General features: G+C 49.0%; 1 protein-coding gene across 2 annotated transcripts in view; it reads right to left on the minus strand.

Annotated features, from left to right (window-relative positions):
- The window catches only part of HNF1A (HNF1 homeobox A), a 123,132-nt gene that overhangs the window by 41,707 nt on the left and 59,473 nt on the right, over positions 1-21,952 (minus strand). Inside the window, exons 5-7 of one of the 2 annotated variants that reach the window (XM_085636091.1) lie at positions 12,116-12,273; positions 5,029-5,230; positions 3,412-3,603 (exon numbers count right to left, since the gene is read on the minus strand). In XM_085636091.1, coding sequence (XP_085492217.1) covers positions 3,412-3,603; positions 5,029-5,230; positions 12,116-12,273 — 552 coding nt within the window. Of the gene's footprint in view, positions 1-3,411; positions 3,604-5,028; positions 5,243-12,115; positions 12,274-21,952 lie in introns of both variants that reach the window. The other variant, XM_085636090.1, reaches the window with a different exon arrangement.

Genomic DNA, 21,952 nt, shown 5'->3' on the forward strand with positions numbered 1-21,952 from the left:
GTTGTTGACTTTCAGATCAGTGACAGCAGAGCTCTATAAAATGTCAGTGGTCGCTGACGATCGTGTCTGGCAGCATCGCTTGTTTCAGCTATACTGCTTGATGCTTTACTTCGCACCTGTTATTCCATTCCTCAGTTTTCCTCCTCTCTATTCCTTGTCCTGACCCTTGTTTTGTCTTGGACGGACTTTGGTTTTCGATTCGGCTATAATTTTGCACTAACTTCTGATATCCTCTGTGATTAGGCTTTAACAACTATGAAACTACTCTTTGGACTTGACTTCGGATTTCCCCTTTTTGGTTTGGCGACTATGACCATACCTGACTAGGTGCGCAACTCATCTTCAGTTTTCAGGCAAGTTTCCACGTTTGCCTGGGGTTAGTTACAGCGACCCCTCACCTCACACCGGGTAAACCACATTTTGTTATCCTACCTATTGTACAACTCTTCTTTCATTACTCTCTACTCAGCCTCTTCCATTTCGTCTCTTGTCAGTGAGTCCTAGTGTGCACCTGCAACGCTATGCCTTCCTTTACTTCAGAGAGTCCAGTCCTTCTAAGAGGCACTGTTCTCAAAACTGGTATCGTTCTATTTCTCTTTCTAACCCCTCACCCCCGTTTGCACTTTTTGAAACAGATGCACCCTGCTCTCCTGTACTGTGATACAGGGTTTGGGATCACCTATTAGTGGAGAAAGTAGGATTAACCTCACTATCCTTCCAGCCACATTACAAAGGTTGTTATCTTGTGACATAACTGCAGCAGTATCAGAGGCTGGCGAGTCCTGCAGCCTAGTTTGTTTGAACAAAATGGCATCCGGCTGATTAGAGTTTATAAAATCAAAGACTTCATGTTACTGTTTGTGCAGGGATCTCTTATTAATAAGAAAGAGATTGGGTCTAGGGGTGGTGGTGGAGGCTGGATCACGAGCGGCAGAACCTAAATGCGGACATTTGGAGCCATTTTATGTCGCTACAAGGTCATTTTCAATTCATAGGGTGGTAAATATGGAAATCGGACAAGAAAAGATCCTTAATAGTATACATTGATAGTGTTAGTACAACAAGAATTACCTGTGGGCTTAAGAGCAGGCAGTTTAGAGGAGGAGTAAGTAATAAAGAGAGAGACAGTATTCAGAGGGCCACATTCTGGACAGTGGGCGTGATCCAGGTACAGACTGGCACAGTTGGACTTATCTGCTGGTGTGCCTGCTCAGCACCGGCATGCAGCTGTTCTGAAGATATAGGGTGCCATACTGGAGAAGAGGTGTGCCCAACAGAGCGCTTGAAGCGATTCCAAAGGGGATGATGGACAGAGCGTTTGAGCAAATCAAACACTCACCCCCGGTCAACTGATCTGGGTTTAATCTATCATCATTCTTTAGTTCACTCCACCACCCCAGTTCAGACATGGCATTATGCCTCATGGGAACAGTCCAGCCCGAACTGCCAAGCCATGTTTTCCCTGGACCGGAAACAAGCATCCTGGGACCGGTTTCGGGTTCATAACCCTCATCAGCCAGGCTATCTTGAATCCAGTGGCAAAGTAAGCAAGGGACCACATCTGGGCATACCCTGCCAACTTGGGGCGAACAAAGCGATTCCAAAGGGGATGATGGACAGAGCGTTTGAGCAAATCAAACACTCACCCCCAGTCAACTGATCTGGGTTTAATCCATCATCATTCTTTAGCTCACTCCACCACCCCAGTTCAGACATGGCCATATGCAAATCAGTCTGACCCTGTGCCTCATGGGAACAGTGCAGGCCGAACTGCCAAGCTATGTCTTCCCTGGACCGGAAACAGGCATCCTGGGACCGGTTTTGGGTTCATAACCCTCATCAGCCAGGCTATCTTGAATCTAGTGGCAAAGTGAGCAAGGGACCCACGTCTGGGCATACCCTGCCAACTTAGGGCAAACAAAGCGATTCCAAAGGGGATGATGGACTGAGCGTTTGAGCAAATCAAACACTCACCCCCAGTCAACTGATCTGGGTTTAATCAATCATCATTCTTTAGCTCACTCCACCACCCCAGTTCAGACATAGCGCTTGAGCACTAATTCAGTGGGAAAAGCAGGATGGGAACAAAAAACTTCAACTGGACCCTAGCTGCTCCTGTTGTGGTAACCAGACTTGCTTGGAGACCACAACTACTGGGAACTTAAAACAATCTAAAGCAATAACATGAAAGGTAATCACATGAAATAGTTCAAAGTGCATCTCAGACCATCATCCTACCAGTGAAGTAAAATAGGTGCAGCAGTGTGGGCACAGGCCCCCCAGCAATTACAAGGAAGTAAAGGCAGAACTACAACTCTTCCAATCCTCTGTAGGAGAGGAGTTACCATAGATCAGTATCATTGTAGGGTTGTAGCTGCCCTGAAAATCTAGGGCACCATGCTGGAGACAAGTGGTGCCCAGCAGAGACCTAGAGCACTATGCGATTGGGGGAAGCACGATGGAGGGGACAAAGTCCAACTGGAGGCAAGCTGCTGTTGTATTAACAAGCACCACAGCTACTGGATCCTTAAAACAAACTAAATCAAGTGTGTAAGGTAAACACAAAATAATTAAGACCAGCACTCAGGCAGCGATCATACACGAGCCGTAAGATAGGTACTGCAGCATATGGTCTTGTTTCCATATTGGTTTCACCTTTTAGCACAGGGCACAGAACAAATAGAGTTCTGTGTGGTTCTGAAGAATGCCCACAACCCGATAGGCTGAGAAGTAGAGGCAGAAACATACTGACCAAGTGAAAATATAGGTAAGAAGAACATAGTCACTCAAGCCTATTGCTATTATTTTTAAAATTTGAAATTGAGAATTAAAAATAAAGTACTTGTTCACCAGCATACGCAATTTGAACAACGTTAAACCTCATACAACACGCAAAACTGATACACCATATGAAATCAGAGCTCATAGAGAGCCGCTGAGTAACATTTGTTTCTCGCAAGAAGTGTCCCCATGATGAAACATATCCCCAAAGTGTGAGTGGGGGGGTGCTGCCTTGTGGAAGAAGACTCTAATCTAAGGGAAATCCTAGGTTACCTAAGTGGGTGTAAGCACCAGAAGCGATACACTGGTATGGCAGTAGTGACTAAGTGGAGGTATTAATTAATTCCAGATTTGTAAAGCGCGACTTATCACCCCTAAGGGTATCCGGGTGCTGGGGGCATCAGGGAGATTAAGTGAGCTTTTGTCCAGAGTCACATGATGCTAAGCTGAGCTGCAGCCAGTGCCAGGAATCTAACCCTGAGCCCCATGCTACGGAGACACCCGCTCTGGCAGCTGTGCCTCACCTCTCCCCGGTCTGAGTGATTGGGATTTGATTGGGGAAACTGTATTTTATGCTTCCATTCTCCATGCCCCCTTTAAGCTCTTGGATAACTGTTTTTTTTTTCTTACCATGAGGATTCTGAAGTTGGGCCATGGTGGCCATGAAAGGACTTGAGGTCATGTGACTCTGAACTTGCTGCATCAGCGGAGGTTGGTGGGAGGGGTGGAGGTGCTGGGAGAACTGGACAGGCTGGAGAGTAGTGAGGCTGCTACCCATGCTGTTAATCACTGGCACGCTCTGCGCTTGAGATGACGTCAGGCCTGAAATGCAACAAAAAGGTATGTAAAAAGCCAAAGCAATAGAGTGATCAACTGTAAAACGATGCAGAAGAGCCAAAACAAATATATAAACTACGGTAACTAAATGGAACCTTAAGCATCAGGTCAGCTTGTACTCCGTTTGAAATAAATGCTCTTAGGCTTCCAATTGCAGAAGTAATAGTTGTTAATATCATCAAATCTATTTGACTAAAACAAGCGATACCCAATGCAGTCGGACTTTGAAGTTACAACAGCTGTAGATGTTTGATAGCAGCACTAACTTGACTATAAAACTGCAGCACTGCAAGCTTCTTTTAGCAGTGCCTGGTCTGTGCCTATGAGCTCACGCATTCACGCTTTCTCCAGCTGCTAGAAGAGCTTAATTGCATAGCGCTTTGCGGTATGAATACATGTATTAATGCTCAATAACCTATTCTCTCTTTGCTGCCCTCTGTACGTGCTACTAGGATGGACCTAGAATTGAGGACCAATGTAGCACTTCAATGGAGTGTCTACTGTTTGGGAAGGCTGAGTTCTAGGCATAGTAACCTACTTACATCCAGAGAACAGTAGCTGATAAATGTAACTGTGCGCAGGTCATAAAAAGTAGTTACTGTTATCGACACATACTAAACCTAGGGAATATACATCTCTTTTACTTGTATTTAGTAAGCTGACTCAGGAGAGAACTTATAAATAAGCTGGAATACGGTAGATGTTAGACGCTGCTCACATGGACTGTAAAGGATCTAGGCACTGGTGTGAGTGAAGGCTGGGCCAATGACTTACCTACCTCTTGGGTGAGATGGGAGTATTAGTATAGACTGGCACACACCAGAGGTGACTTTCCGCTCACAATGGTTTTGTCCCTGGAGTTGAATAATCCTGATCTCAGGGGCGGTGCCTTGTCTTTCTCTATGATTTAGGCACCAGTGTTGCTAAAGTCTCATTCCATAGACAATAACTTAACATATTACTGAGATGGAGATCCGAATAGTGGTGACGGTTGTTCTCTGCAGCTGTCTACCTATCACTAATGGGTCGGGTGTCTTAGGGAAGACTGGCTGTAGTGAGGGTCCCTTATTTAAAACTGACATGGAGCTACAGGTGTGGGTGAAGACTTGGCCCAGAAACTATGACTTGTCCCTTTGGTGGAGCGCAGCTTATGTAAAGGTGGGCCACTTGTCCATGACCAAGATGGAGGCACACGTTCTGGTGATAACAAGCCTTAGAAACAAGGAGTTCATTCTTACTAAGTTGAGTGTTGGTGCTTGTGAAGGGTGGGCTAGGGATGATTACAAACTCCTACCTAAGGTTTAGATATCCATGTCAGTGTGGCTTTATAGACCACGCCCAAGAAAAAGGCATGCGTTGGGCAAGTCTGACTCCAGCAGCTATGAAATAACTCTATTGATTATGACTTACCTATCACGAGGGTGGAGGCTCCGGTGTTGGTGAAGCCTGGTCCGAGTGACGATGACTCTCCAGGGCCAATGGTCATGACGCTGGGCAGGGATGCCATGATCAGGTTCTGAGTCGGTTGGCTGAGGCCATGTGGGTTGTTCTCGATGCTGTGTAGAGCGGTGAGAGTACTGACCGGAGGCAGAGTTCCACCTGAGGTAGAGATCTGAAAAGGGAACTAGGATATAAAACAAACATTCTGAGCTGTCCCAAGACTGTTGTCTCCAAGATTCAATGCTCAGCCTTCTAGCTGTAAATACGTAGGTGTCTGAACCCCTCTCCATGATCTTGTCATATCGAAAGAATGACGCCTGCCTGGACCGTTTCTTCCACATCTCACCCATCCAGAATAACCCACAATACATTAGAACAATAATTCCAAAACTTGGGCAAAGGAAAAATGGAATAGCTGCTGACTGCTTTTTCCAGAGTCTCAATGGAGGAAGTTATGTGCCCCAAAGGCTGTGACACTATTCGTCCTTTAACTGAATCTATGTTGTTAATTATGCATACATCCAATGAATAAACATTGAATAACATATGGATCATGGCGATAGCAGGAAGTATATTTTGCGATGGCCTGCTTTTTTAGTAGGCGCTTCAAGACTAAAGGTGTCAACGATATTGGCCAGAGTAGACCTCCAAGTAAATGTCCCAAATCAAAGATCCCACCAAGCATTTTAAAGCTGGATACGTGGGCGTAGAAAGCTAAAGAATTAATTCTACCTTGTAGGGAAAACCCAGACATATCACATGCTGTGATAATATTAGCAGCCACATGTGCTTTTACAGCATTAGAACTCCCAGGTGCTATTAAACTATTATAAAACACAGGTACCTTTGCAGTATGAGAAATGAAAGGTGTTCTTACTATATTATGAAATGCAGGTGCTACTTCTGAAATAGAACCTACAAGTACTGTTACACTACAGGAAATTAGAGATGTTACAAAACTAAAATTCACAGATGATGTTACAATATAACATATTACTTACTATTCTATACTTCCACTAAGAATTCCAGATTCCATTACAATACTTGAAGTTGAGTGTTACCACAATCATGAGGTCTGAAGTGGTAATATTGTACATCCCAATAGTAAAAGTCCCTAATATTAAGAGTCTAAATGTTGTTACAATACTAGATGTACCACTTGCTATTTCAGCATTGAAATCCTCATATTATAACAATGCTAGACATATAAAATAATCATTGCAATACTAGAAACCGCAGATTCTATTGTAGTATAATAGATCATGGATGCTGTTGAAACACTAGCATTCCTGGGTGTTATTACTATGCCAGGTGGTGTTACGGTACTAGACATCTCAAGAACTATTACACTAGATTTCCTACACATTCTACAGTGTGGGAAATCATGGATTCAGAGGCGTGGTTACTGTTCTAGAGATCCCAGGTAGTATCGCTATTTTAAAAGATCCAAGTGCTATTACTATACTACACTACGGGACACATGTATCAATATTGGGAAGAGCGATTACCTAATTGCGATTCTCAGTGAATCACAAGTAGGTAATCGCTAGTTCTAATGTATGAAACTCATAAGTTTCATTTAGCGATTCCTAGTGGGTTGCAAATCGGTCTACCCCACGAATATTAAGTCGGTCACAATTTGCGACCCATTAGGAATCACTAAAATAACAGGGATAGCCGCATGTTGGGGTCAGTAGACCACCATGTCTGTGATTCCTTTTAAATAAAGCAATCATTTTTTTTAAACCATGCAGTCCGTTCTCCTTAAAGGAAAACTGGTTGCGCTTACAAAAGAAAAATGAAAAGTTTTAATTTTTTAAGAGCAGGCTGTAGTCTGTGGGACCACTGCCTTCTCTTAAACATTTTTATGAACATTCACAAAGGGTAGGGGTCCCTTGGGTACATATGCCTGTTTACAAATGGGTTACCACCTACTTGAAGTAGGTGGTAAAATGCGAATGTTTAGCGACCGCATTCTTACATACCACTGTGATTCGGTATTAAGAAGGGCCGCCCTAATCCCGCTCCTTCCTAACACCAAATCAGTATGTATTTGCAGTTCCAAACTGTGATTCAGTAATGTTACCGAATCACAATTTTGAAATTATGCATACAAAAATGAATTTTTCTGGTTGCAAACGGTCCGATTCTGAGAATCGGGCTATCTGCGACCAACCAGAAAAATTGTTTGATACATCTGGCCAAATAATACTAGAGGAGTCCGGTGCAACCACAGTAGTTTAAATTGCAGACATCATTACTATACTAGACATTCAAGGTGTACCTGCTACACTAGGAGCATATAACTGCAGACATTAGGGTGAACTGATGTACATCTTGATGGATAAAAAAATGTACTGCTGGGCAATATAGGTGATGGACTGGGTTCACAAAACTATATCCCATTGTCCCTGCCCATTTTATTGATCATCTGTGCCAATATATACTAATCTTCTAACTACTTACCTCTAATCTTGGGTTCCAGAGTAGCGTGCTACTTGCCGCAAAGCACTTCATAGCCTTGGCAGGGTTAGTAAGCGCTATATAAATACCATTTACAATTACAATTACTGTTAATGTCATTTCTGTCCAATGCCTAAAAGGGAGTTGTGTGGTCCCTCACCACCCCCATTCTTGTGCGATCTGTTGAGCTTTGCGTAACAAATGGTGGTTCGCATAGCAATAATCCTTAGTACCCATTGGCAGTAGCGGTGGTTTCTGCCTCTCATTATTGAACATGCCAGTACATACTTGCTATTCCAGGTGCTACTAAAAGATAACACATCAGGAACTATGACAGTATATAATGGACCTAGGACATCTGCCAAGTTGGACTCCTTACTTGTAGCCCCAGGTCCTGAGGCCACCTTTTGGAAATCCCCCCCCAATCTTCTCTAAAAAATCAAAGCTTGGTTCAATGCCGCTTCTAAAAACAAGCAACATGCAATCTCGGTCAAGGAAAGCAAATGGCATTGTTACCAGTGCCTAATTGGAGCTCGTGGTACAGGGGGGAACCACCAATGCTCGTTTTTGGGGATCAACACTTAGTTTTCCTCTGTAGCCTTTCACCCAGAGCACAGGAGAGAAAGCCACAAAAGGAGGAGGAAGAGAAAGATGGCAAAAACAGTGACAGAGGGTGAAAGGTATGAAAAAGACCCTGCGAGAGTGAATGAAATAATGAGGCAGTGAGTGTATGGTGGTGAAAGAGGCATTTGGTGGAGTCAAGACCATGCAACCTTTGAATTCGGCAATCCCTACATTAGGCAGCGCTGGTTGCCGGCTTCTAAGAACAACTTTGGTCACCGGCACAAATTAAGCACTGGTTCTTTGCTACTCAGAAATAGAGGTTCGGTTCTACAAACTCTGGGTACAAAAAGCTTTAAAAAAAATCCCTGGCCACAGCAAATCTGATTTTTATTCTGAACACTTGTTCTCTGTGGTGAAGAACTTTCTGCAGCTATCTGGTAGGGCCAAGTGACTTATGTACTTGCTAGAGCTCTGCAACACTCCAAGAACCTTCTTCTTTTCCAAAGGACATCAAACCTATCATAGTGCTATATCTTCGCAGGAGCGGAGTATTGAGCGTATTCACACTCGCAGATGGCCATGCTTCCTGTCTGCAGTGGTGGAAGAAGACGGTGGCTTACACCACAAAGATAAATCTGGGGCACCCAATAATATCTGTCCGCACTTATGTTTAAAGGACCAAGGACTTCCATTGTTTCTTCAAATTCTTTTAATTCGAGTGCTCTTCCAGCAGCCTGGAACAGATTCGATGTGCTACATTTATTAAAAGAGGAATTGCTTTGTAATACAGTCGCAGAAAATGGCCGCCTTATCGTGCTTCTGCCTTTTTTGCACAAGGTAACGGAAAGAGACTCTTTCCGAACAGTTGGCTAACTACACTGAAAATCACAAGGCTCTGAACTGATGATAAATCGGGTTTTGTCAAAGTCGTGGGACACAAACAGCTCTGTCAATAATGATAATACATATTTATAAAGCGCAAACATAATAACCCTTAAGGTTTCAAGGTGCTTGGGGCCATCATGGAGATTAAGTGAGCTATTGTCCAGAGTCACATGATGCTAACCTCAGCTGCTGCTGGCGATCGAACCGTGAGGCCTTTGCTCCAGAGTCCGCTGCTCTGGCTGCTGCGCCACACCTCTCCTCAAAGGTAGTTATGACACGAGGTAAATGTTGAACGAGGGGGGTGCAGCTGCATTAGTGCTACTTGACTTGTCTGATGCATTTGACATGGCTGATCACAATACTCTACTTGCCCACAGTGAAAAAGTTGGCATAGTAACAAAATGTTTTGTTGGGTATTGGCAGAGAATTTCGAATCCCGAATATTATTGGATAGAATATCGTTATAACAATATCTGTGCACAAACTATTGAAAGATAAGGTTCTATACATTTTCTATCCTGAACTCCACATATACATAACTCCGTGATATACGTATGTTCAAAGTATGTAGATGTGGAGTGAGGAATATTAAATCCTTCCCTCCCTCTATGCACTTAGATCATTTGGGTTCTCAGCCATCTTGTACGCTGTTAGTACCCGAACAGCAACTCATCTAGAACGTAGCACTCCTTTTTGTCTGATTAACTCTCACTCCCGTCTCACTGCACGACAGGTCTGGAGTTACTCATTGGCGGCAAATACAAACGCGACTGGCAAGACTCATTCTGGTCTCAATTGCTACAAGGACCACCTGCACCCTTTGTAAAATTACTGATCATTCTTTCTGATCAGAGTCCATCCTTTCAGCCTCTGATGAGCAAAGCTGTTGCCTCCTGCTACCATTCTTTGCTGCAGATCAAGAAATTCCTTCCTTTATATCCCAGAAACCACTCATGCAAGAGTTTCTACAGCCAGTGTAATATCTAAATCTGTTTAATGCAATAGTTTTACTTAGACCTACTTAAACTACCGTCATGGTTGACATACACATATTTTACTTATGGTGAGTGCCCTGGTAACACCTCAAGGTACTTGCGGACGAATGCAGCATGCAGACACGCATGCTAAGGAGAGTTATACCTAGGGATCGTCATACCACCTAGCGAATGCAGTTAGTGACAGGTGCCCGCACGAGTGGAGAAGCGCAATGCCAATAGCCTAGGCGATTGACCACTAGTGGCGATACATATCTGACCACGGGGACAACCGTGTTGGCACAACAGGTACCAGAATGCACCGTTTGGGAGACATACAGGAGCACACGAATCCTGACGCCTGCTCACGTTGACTTAGGGCATTTTGAATCAGGGACATCAAACCAACCTTGGCCGCGAAACCATAGTGATTCTTAGCATCACCATAACTCAAGCTAGTGGATGCTGACATAACAGCCCAACATTAATTTTCAAGTACATCAGATTTGAGTACCTACATATGAGCAACACTGTTGTCATTTAGCGTATGCATTGTGACATTAATACAGGTATCCTCTCTTCCACATTAGGTGTAGTAATTTTCTTTGATATGTGAATCATACAGCAATGTACCTTTTATTTACTGTCCCAAGATGGCAGCCGTATTTTGCAATACATTGTAACATTATGTGCACTGACATTGACTGAGTCCTTTTACTGTGTTTACCAGGAAATGTATGTAAGGCACTATGAACTATCACTCCGGTGTGTGATCAAGACCTTTCGAGGTCGAAACGCGTCACGGAGGATTTATGACTTGCAATAAATTCCTTTATCAGTAATTGGAACGTGGGCTGGTGTTTCTGTGACCTGAGAGCACGCTTCAACTTTGCTGGATATATATATATGTATATATATATTTATATATGTTTTGATATATGAAAAATAATATATTTAAAACATAATGTAGTGTTTGTGTTGTGTCAGTGGTTTTAAGATATAATTTTCTTGAAAGATTTGTGTTATTTGAGTCAGGAGAAGTTTCCCACATGTTGGAGGGATCACTTATAGGCCCTTCTAGTACTTAATGTTTAATGAAAAACATTATTTACAATTCCCCTTGAGGAACACAGTGGCAGCTCGTCCTTATGGACGTTGTTTGGGGCTCCACTCTCTTTGTTTTCTCTCATTTAGTATTTTTCTACTGGCGAATAATGTTGTATTATTCACTATTAATGTGATAAAAAATGGAATACAATTAGCTGGAATATGACCTTCCCTGGCAGTTGAAGTAAGATTTTTTTTTTTTATATGTATGTTGTGTGTTTGCTTGTGGGTGAGTTTGTTTTTACATGAAAGATTGTGTGTATGTGTAAGCATGTGTGTGTGATGAAGACTGAAGGTCAAAGAGCATGTGATGTTACTTCCACTACCCCTGGCATTCTGGTGAATTGACGTTCATGCTATACCTCTCAGATCCTGTTCAAGACTAGACAAGAACTGTGGCATTACAAAACTAGACATCATAAGGGTTGCAGCACGACTAAATATTCTAGAGTAGACATCTTATGAATCGATGCTAGACTTTACCTCTCATTGGGCATTGCTAAAACAGAGATGCCCACTGACCACTGCTATATTGGACATTCAGTAGGCATCTGCATGACTGGTAATCATATTGGGCATTGTTAGACTAAACATCCAATCATTGGCCATCTTACTGAGCAATGCAAGGCAAGCCATCTCAGTAAGTATTACAGTAAGCAAGCATTCCAATGGACAAAGATAGCATAAGTATCCCATGGGCCTTTAGAGGTTTGGCTGATTTAAAACAAAATATGTTAGGTTGATAGAAAACTGTGCCATTACATTCATTATAGGTCACTGGATTGCCAAGCTGATTTATCTACAATACTGGTAATATTATGGATCAGAAGGGAGAGATCAGAGTTTGGGTGGTAGGAACAAAGGCGGGATATGCCTGCTCTTTGATTGGCTACACCGTACACATGATCCTCCATGAAGAGCCTGGAATTGACGGACAGTAAAGACTAATATTCAGAAAATGTTATGGTAAGTGGTTGACCTCCTTTCTTATGCGTATTTTGGTCGCCATTTTGTGCCTAGAAATAATAAGATGTATTTTGCTGTGCTTCTTCACATAATCCTACCAGTTTAGTATCGGCGCTCATCAGGTTATGGCTTGGCTCCAGACCAGGGGGAGAAACCTGATGAAGACTTGTGTGGGTGGTCACCATCGGACTGCCTCCATGCTGGCTGCCACCGGATGATCGCAGTTCAGTTGGCGTTTCATGGCCGTACCGTACACCTGATGAAGGAAGGCAGCATGGATTGGAGGGTTATATTTCTCTTATATAGTCAAGGCAAAGGTTTGGAGTTTACATTATAAAGCTCATCACTGGACAGGCCCCTGCTCGATCAACACAAGAATTCAAGCACATATTTTGTGAAGCTTCTTCATTCAGCATAAATCACACAAGTGTCAATACAATAACACAAATTTAGTGTACTTGTCCTTTCTTTAATCCACCTGTCGGGACTTTTGTGATGGGAGCGTTTCTAAATTCTTACCCGTACAACTTTAGGCTTTCCCCAAACCCTCTTGCCAGCAATTCGGTATCCAGACTGGCTGTCTTATTATTTCCGGGTTGATGCCTTCGGTGTCTGAAGCTGACACATTAAGACCTACTTAGTGGCATTCAGTGTATGCTGGATACATTTTAGAGTCTTCCGCTCCGCCACAATATGTGTTGATGAAATAGGACACTGGAGTTACATATCTTCTATCACAAACACCTCCATTCTTGTGTTCTTTCTCCTCATCTTGCCTAGTTTTTTTTTGTACTGCTTTCTCCTTCCTCTCCCCCATTTTGTGCTTTCCCCTGCTTTTGCCTCATTTTTATTGCTTTTGCCTTCTTTTTCCCTCGTTTTTAGGTCTCGGCTAGCGAAGGCTGCGCTTGCGCAGTCTCGCTCGCGAGATTTAATGACTTGGAGAAGAGGGGCTTGAACCCGCCCCTCTTCTCCATTGGCTGGCCTCTTGAATGCTGGCCAGCCATTGGAGAAGAGGTTTGTCTCTCCGAACAGGCCCCGTCCTTTTCGGATTCGGGGGCGTGTTTTTTGCAACTTTTCTAATTATCTCCTCCAGCCAATGGCAAGAGGAGAGAAAAGGAAAACACGCTCCCGAATTTGAAACCGCCGCTGCTTTTCTCCGAGGCATTTCTGCTTCGCCTCGGAGAAAGGCAGTGGTGTGCTCGTCCTCTCCCCCTTCTCTCGGGCAACCCTGCTCACCTCTGGTGCTGATCTTGCTGAAGATGTCCCTATCGAGTGGTAAGACTGTTCTTATCTTCTTCACCCCACCGACATCTTCCCTCGGCGCTGATCACACCACGCTTCCCGCACCTCTAGCATGCTTTTCAACCCTCAGCATAGGGCTGCCGAGCACTTTGCCAGGGCCGGATTTGGTTCCCAGTCCGGCCCTGGTCCCGACTGTTGGGTTGGAGGAGGGCAGCGATCGTCGCAACCCCTAACAAAGCAGCCTAAACAAGATTAGTTCCAACCCCCCCACCCCCTGCCTGTCACGAGGACCATTGTCCGGGGGTGGCCACCGTTGGTATCACCATTCTACCGCTGCCTGCGGAACGGTGGGGTTTTGGGGGTTAGGCGACGCTCACACACGGGACGGGGAATCGATTCCTTGCTCCACTTGGCCGTGCCTGCCATGGAGCACAGGCTTGATTTGCTCAGAAGACCAGGGTTTCTCCTCCCGCCAATTCAGGTCCCTGTGCAGGCGTGGGATGTCCACTGTTGAGCAAACGGGGGAGGGGGGCTGCGTGCTCACATCGCTCCCCTTCCCCACACTAATATGCTGGCTTGTGCATGGGGCAGCAGGGGGACTCGGGCAGAGGTGCCGTTTGGTCCTCCGATGCAACGTAGGCTATGTGCACTCCGGGGCGAGCCCTGGCCCTTGCAGTAGTATGGAGTGGGCTTATTCTGCCCACAAAGGGTGACTGGAGTTGGCACCTGGTCGCGCACACGTGGGGGGCCCCACGAGATGCGCTGGGGCTCCGCCTGACATCCCCCCCCCATAACTTCCCTCGCAATGATCGGGGTAGCAGGGATGTGTCGGCATCGCTGGGCCTCCCCTTCCCCCCCAGACTAGTGACCGTTGCTCCGGAGCGGCCCGGGTAGTTTCCTCTTAGGAGGGGTCGACACAGCGACCCGCGGCAGTCACCGGGATTGCGGGGAGGGCCTCACCCTTTTACCTCGAACAGAATATTGAGTTTCTGCGATTTGAGTTCGCGCTACCGACTCTCGGGCTGGTACTATAGTGACCCCCCCCCTACAGAGTCCAAGCCTCGGGGTCGCGTTCACATACGGTGATTCAGGGAAAATCACTTACGCCTCATGTGCCTGAATGTATAATGTATAACAGTGCTCACTTAGCGCTCCATACTTGGGGACGAGTTCGCGCTGCCGACTTTGGTGTTGGGACCAGGGTTCGAGCCTCGGGGGTCACGTTCACGTGATTCTGGGCAAATCTCCTACTCTCCCGTGCCTATACTATAGATGCTATGTAATAACTGGGCTCATGAAAGTGCTCCATCCTTTCGGGTCTATATACATGCAAAAAAAAAAAAAAATGGGGACACAAGGCATCGGTGCCAGGCTCACTGGGCAATTCGGGACACGGGCGGACTTACTCTGGAGCGAAGGGTAGTCCTGGTCATGCGCTCTCGGGACGACTCACCCGCCGTGCCCTGACTTCGCCTGTAATGTAAGCATGGCGTTCATTGTGCTCCCCTCCCCCCCCGGGTGCTCTTCAGCGAAGGTGACTCTAGTTACAGTACGTCTGAACAGGGTATATCCTCCCCCGACCGCCTCCCCCCCCCGTCCCCGCCCCCCCCTCATTTGCTTTGGGAACGAATAACACAGTAGGCGGGATTGTTTGGGCACGATAGATTTTCTGGCCTGGCGCTACAACCTTGACTGTCCAGGCCATGCGTTCATCTTTTCGTACGGCTAGTAATCACCAGAGGACTTCCCTCCCCCATCAGGATTAGGAGTGTCTGAGTAAACGGCTCGGGGTGCCTAACCAAGTGTGGCAGATGTTGAGCAGGCGTTTTGCCCAGCAAAGTGTAAGGAATGCAAAGTTGTGCATCAACTTGTTTGCTGTTGGCGCAAAGCGTGCGAGGATCATACACAAGCCTTAGTTGCTGCTTCTTATCTTATGCAGCAAAAAAAATAATACATGGGATTGGATCATCGTTGGCACCTTCACCAATCCCAGCGTGCTGCACAGGCTCCGGAGGCGCTGATTGGCCATGGGGTCCGCACGTGCCCCTGCGGTGTACAAAACACTCACTGAGCCGTCCCCGGTCTCCACCAGTGGGCGGGCGCCACGCAGCGTCGAGCGGGCCCGGTCTGGCTGGTGGAGGACCCATGGTGAGTCAATCACGGGCGGGGGATCCAAGCCGCGGGATGACAGCCCGTCTCGGTCCAGCTGTCCACTGGGGTGCCCCGGGGGAAGTCGGTCAATGAGAGGGAACTGAGCAACGACTGACAGCTGCCCGACTGCCCTAGCTGCCTGCACTGCTGCCCAGGTAGGGGAGCTCAGGCTTGTTGTGGGGACTGAAATCAGACTGTGGGTGCAAGTCGTGTGGTATCTTTAGGTTTACTCCACTTGTATGTCACCAATTGGATGGCACCGTAGGGGTACTTTGCAGCTACCTGCTCCTCGCCTGGCTTTTAGGCTGAGCAGGGCGGTTCGCGTTCTGCATGTCACTCATGCGCCAGGCTACACTGTTTTTTTTTTTTTTTTTGTTTGTTTTTTGAAACCGTTTATTACAAATCTCAAGAATATACAGGTATGGGCCTACAACCTTCCGGCCGGCCGCTAGGATGACAGGAGCATATGACATACGTTCATAAAACACTTGGTGTTGCAGAGGAGCATAATCAGGAGGTATCAATGCCGTGGGCCATATCAGTCAGACCCCACAATACGGTTTCATTTTATACAAACAACAAGAAAAAACCACACCCACAAGGCAACCCGCAATCGACAGTAGCAGCACGTGCTCCCCGAATGGGGGACCCCAAGTAGCCACAGGAGTCTAAAGAGGGGAAGGGGAACAGAGCAAGGACTGGGGGAACCCTGTGCCCGGGGCTGGGGGAAGGAGTCAGCTAAGGGGACGGGGCTGGTGAGGCAGCAGGCAGCAGTGGTGGCGCGCAGATACCCCCACGATAGGCGTTCCAGGGGCCCCATACTTTCACCCATGTCCCAGGCTTACCCCTCGCCACATACACCACCTTTTCTCGAAACATGCACCAGTCCATGTGTTCTTTCCAGGCCGACACCGCCGGGGGCTTCTGGGATCCCCACAGTTGAGCAATATCACGCTTAGCTACCATATATCCCAGAGTCACCCACCACATCTGCGGAGCCGAGTAGTCAGTTGGTTCCCACACATTCAACAGGCACCTCCTCGCTTCAGGCAGCAGCGCGACACGCGTAACCACTCGCAGGACCTCGTGCACACCACGCCAAAATCGCTCCACCTTCGGACATTCCCACAAAATATGCAGAAAGGTCGCCAAAGCACCACACCCACGCTTACACAGCCCATCCTCAGCATAGCCCATACGCAGAAGCCTTGGCCCCGTCATGTAGACCCGGTGGAGTATCTTAAGCTGGACGAAGCGAAGGCGAGCCGGTATGGCCACCTCCTTCGGAGAGGCCACCGCGGAGGTCCAGTCCTCGTCGTCCAACTCCAGCCCATCGGCAACCCAAGCCTCTCGGAGGCCAGTTAGCAAGCCCGAGCGGTCATTGATCAGCTTTTTGTAAATAAGGGAGATCGTGCTGTCTGGGACATGGCCATCTAGCACTCTGTCCTCCAGGGGGGAAGACTCCGGGATGGAGGCAACGTCTGGGAAGACGGAGCCCAGTGCATGACGGACCTGCAGGTACCGAAAGTATTCACTGTCCTGCAGCTGAAACTCCGTCTGCAGCATCTCGAATGTTTTAAATCCCCCCCTCGTCCAGAGATCCCCGACTTTACTGATGCCTATCATGTCCCACTTCTCGAAGCCCTTCGAGGTCCACAGGGAGCCCAGCCTCTCAGATGCGTACAGCGGTGACGCCCGGGTCAAACGGTCCTTCCACCCCATAGCTGCATTAGCCGCGTGCCATACTCGCACCATGACACGCGTAGGTCCCGTCAGGCGAGCGTCGGGCGCGCCAGAGTAGAGCGCTCGATTGTAGTCGCCACCGGGCAGTAGCATCTTGTCCATTTCAAATGCCGGGTTCAAGGCGGGCCCGTAGAGGCCATGGTTGATTGCAGCTAACTGGGAGGCCCAGTAATACCGTTTAATATCCGGGAGGGCAATCCCCCCGTCGTACCATGGGAGCGTCAACTTCGCCAGGGCAATACGCGGCCTCCCGTCCCAGAACAGGCGGCGCTGTAGACTCTCCACCTCACGGAAGTAGCGCGCCGGGACTAAGTCCATAGTGTTCTGGAGAGCGTACAGGAAGCGTGGCAACGACATCATTTTAAACAGCGCCGCCCGGCCGAGCCGCGAAAGCGGCAGGCGCCGCCAGCGCGCGACGTCCTCCTTCAAGCGCTGGAGGGGGGGAAGCAAGTTCCGCTCGTAGCGGGCCTCCGGGTCCAGAGTAATGTAGACACCCAGGTACCTAAACCCCTGAGCGGCAATCTGGATCGGACAGCCCCGCGGGAGGACGGGAGCCTCCCCGGAGAGCACATACACACATGATTTAGCCCAGTTGATGACAAGGCCTGAGTTGCGGCCAAATGAACGTAAAACATCAACCAGGACTATTAGTGATTTACGTGGGGAGGCTAGGTACAAAAGGATGTCGTCAGCGTATAGGGACACGCGGTCCTCGTACTCGGGGGTCCAACGGAGACCACGGATGGAAGGATGCCACCGCAGCCACTCCGCCAGGGGCTCCAAGGCCAGCGCAAACAGGAGCGGCGACAAGGGGCAGCCCTGCCGCGTGCCCCGGCCCAGCTCGAATGGGGCCGATACTCTTCCGTTTACCACCACCTGCGCCAATGGGCCCGAATACAACAATTTGACCCAACTGATGAAACCCGGGCCAAATCCAAACTTCGCCAGCATCGCCCAAATGTATGGCCACTCAAGCGTGTCAAACGCCATGGTGGCGTCTAAGGACGCCAGTATGGCCGGCTCCCGCACGAATGGAACACGTGCGAGCACCCCGTGCAAGCGCCGCAGATTAAGGGCTGTGTTGCGATGGGGAATAAAGCCGGACTGGTCTTGATGGACCAGATCGCCCACCACGCCGACCAGCCAATTGGCCAGCACCTTGGCAAGAATTTTGGGCTCCGCATTTAAGAGCGAGATAGGCCGATAGGATGTAACCCGGTCCCGAGGTCTCCCTTCCTTGTGGATCACCACGATTGTAGCCAGACGCTGGTCCAGCGGGAGGGAGCCCAGCGAGTGGGCCGCCAGGAACATCGCGCGAAGGTGGGGTGCCAATGCATCCGGTCGCAACTTATACAACTCGATAGGGATGCCATTCGGGCCCATGGCCTTGCCAGAGGCGACCGAGCGTATGGCGAGGGCAATTTCGTCGGAGCTGGGAGCGGCATCCAACGACACCCTGTCCTCCTCCGAAAGGGAAGGGAGCGCGATATCCCTAAGCAGGGCATGGGAATCCTCCTCCGAGCAGGGAGAAACCGGGGAATACACTTCACGGAAATAATCCGCGAAACAGGAGACAATTTCTTCTGGCTCGGTTACACTCACACCATCCATCCTCTCAATCAGCGGGACCACACGATTCGCTCTCTCCTTTTTATCCAACCACGCGAGCAGTTTACCAGCCTTATCACCCACATCATACAGTCGCCCCTGTTGCTCCCTACTGAGGCCCCTGGCCGCCTCCGTGACGAGGGCCCTGTAGGCCGCCTGCTTAAGCTGTAGGACATGTAGCGCAGCATCTGTCACCCCACCCTCTAGATCACCCTCCAATTCGACAAGTTCGGCCTCCACCCGGGTCACCTCCTCCCGCTCGCACCTCCGGGCATGGGAAATAAGGGATAGGGCCTCCCCTCTGAGAACTGTCTTGAAGGCTTCCCACAGGGAGATAGCCGAAGGGACGGACCCCACATTCTCATCAAAGTATCGCTGTAAGGATTTAATCAAATCAGCGCGAATGATGGGGTCGCGCAGGTACCAGGCATTGATTGGAACTACCCTGCCCTCACCCCTCGGGCAGACATCAATGTGTAACAGGAGCGGGGAGTGATCTGAAATACCCCGCGCCAAATGGCGCACCTCTCCTACCCTCCCAACATAGGCCGCCGGGACAAGGACATAATCAAGCCGTGAGAGGCTACCATGGGCCCCCGAGTGGAAAGTGTACTGCAGCTGCGTGGGATGTTTTAAGCGCCAGCAGTCCACCAATCCCAGTGTATCCAAGAGGCCGGACAGCCACGCCTGTGCCCGGGGGAGGTCCCTAGGGGGGTGACGATCCACAGTCCCAGAAACCACCGCATTGAAGTCCCCCCCCAACCACCAGAAGCCCCCCGGAAGGCCAAGGAGGAGGCGCCCCAGGTCTGCAAAAGTGGTCGACTGTAGCCCCGGTGGGACGTATACTGATACAAAGACAACTACTTTGCCATCCATTCTCCCCACCAAGACAGTGTAGCGTCCCCTATCATCATGGAGCACCTCATCAATTTCCAACGGGAGCGAGTTCTTCACCATGATGCCCACACCCCGTGAGCCCGACGTGAAGCCCGAGTGGGCCACTAAACGGTAGCCACGCCGATTCATGGCACAAAAAGAATTACCAATAAGGTGTGTCTCCTGCAGAAAGACTACATCGGGTGAGATTCGTTTCAAATACTGCAGGACCACACCTCGTTTGATCCTATCCCCCAGTCCATTAACGTTCCAAGACAACAAAGTCAAGTCCCTACCCCCCATCACACACAAAAGCCATCATTCGTCCCCCGGAGAGCACCTTAAGACCAATACAAAAAAGGGTTTGCCTTGTGGTAAAAACGAACAACACCCCACCCCAACCCACCCACCCCAACGGAACTCCCCCCTCCCTGCACCCCTGCATGAGCCCAAACAGCCCCCCCAAAGTGCAGTGTGCCTGTCGCCCCATAGATGGTTAAACTAACTAAGCCCCCAGAGGAGGAGGGAGAACCCCCAAGAGACCCCACACGACCTCCACAGGAGGGGAACTTACTCGAACAGGCGAACAGTCCAAAGTGACATCAATTTTGTCCAGAGCGAGGCCTAATATTAGTCCCTCAGTCCTGATCCGGCGAGCCCTCTTCCCCCAACCGCTCCCCCCCCCACCCCCCCGAGCCCGATCCCCAGACAAAGTATCCAGCCAGTCCCCAGCCGCTTCGGGACGATCAAAAAAGTGCGTGCGGCCATCCACCTCCACCCGCAACTTAGCTGGGAAAAGCATCGCATACTTGAGGTTAAGGTCCCGTAGACGACGTTTGACTCCGAGAAAGCTCAGTCTCTGCTTTTGGACCGCTGGAGTGAAATCAGGATAAAAATTGATGTCCATGTTGTCGAGTCTGACCGGTCCCTGTAGTCTGGAGGATTGCAGAATAGCATCTCTGTCCCGAAAGTTGAAAATCCGGGCAATGAGAGGCCTCGGAGGGGCTCCGGTCTTAGGCCTTCCCCCGGGAACCCTGTGGGCCCGTTCCACCGCGAAGAATTTACTCAGCCCCCGGGGCTGGAGATGAGTGAGAATCAAGTCCTCCACGAATAGGTCCGCCGCCGCCTCCTCACGTCCCTCAGGCACCCCGATAATGCGGACATTGTTCCTCCGGGCCCGACCCTCGGAATCCTCCAAGCGGCGGTCCATCAGCGCACTCGCCTGGCCAAGCCGGCGCACCTCCTTTTGGAGGGTCGCCACATCTGTCGTGAGGCCCGATGTGGTGTGGGCCAAAGAATCGACCCGATCATTGGTCTTGGATAGATCGGCCCTCACCAAGCCAACATCCACGAGGACCGAGTCTATCTTCTGCGCCAGTGTATCAAAACACTGGCTCACCGAGGCCTTCATCTCGGCGATAGCACCCATGACATCCCGCAGGGTCAGATCCGCGGGCAGAGCAGGAGCATCAGTCGGGCCCTCAGGGGACCTACGCGGCACCTCAGGAGATCCCTTCTGGAGGGTGTAGCGGTCCATGCTGTTAGACTGCTGGGCTGCGCCACGTCGGGTCGATTTCACCTTTGCCCGGTCACCATCTTGCTTTGTGGACATGGTTCCAGTCCCCCGATCGTGCCAATCACGTCGTAAAGGGCAGGCAAGCCGGTTCACGGGCTCCGGGGGGGGGGCCACCACAGACCTGCGGGGTGGATCACAGCCGGCGGGCCGGCAGGGTACCCCAACGAGGCCACACCACCTCACAGTGCCCCGCGACCCAACCTCGCCAAGATAGCAAGGAGGATGCAAAAGCGAAAGTGAAAGTGCGGGGTACGCGAGTCGCCGAGCCCTGCCCGCCGCTGTTGTTCACTTTGTCTCCGGATAGCCCCACAGATCTAATCCGGGGTCCGGCGTGGAGAAGGCCGCATACCTCGATCGATGTTCCCGCCGGTGTCCGAGGTCCAATTTGGAAGCGGAAAACGGGTGCCGCCTCAGCTCGGGCTCACCAAAACAGTCCCCTCATCTAGGACAGGATATTTTCAGGATATGTGTAGGAGGTCACGGAGGTCCTCGGGAGCCTCGCACCTACGCGGCCATCTTGGTTGCGCGCTAGGCTCCTCCTCCAGGCTACACTGTTAACATTTGGAAATATATTATTTATCCTTCATGTGTTTGCAATTTTTATATCAAAAATGGATTTTTGCGTGGAATATGATACTTATAGAGTCGGACTCTATTCCATTTTCCTGCATTGTAGTACATTTAATGTTAACGTTTTGAACAGTTAAATATTTTGATGCTGTTTTAAGTACATATTTTT

This window comes from Triturus cristatus, chromosome 11 (assembly GCF_964204655.1).
Source record: "Triturus cristatus chromosome 11, aTriCri1.1, whole genome shotgun sequence".
Taxonomy (NCBI): domain Eukaryota; kingdom Metazoa; phylum Chordata; class Amphibia; order Caudata; family Salamandridae; genus Triturus; species Triturus cristatus.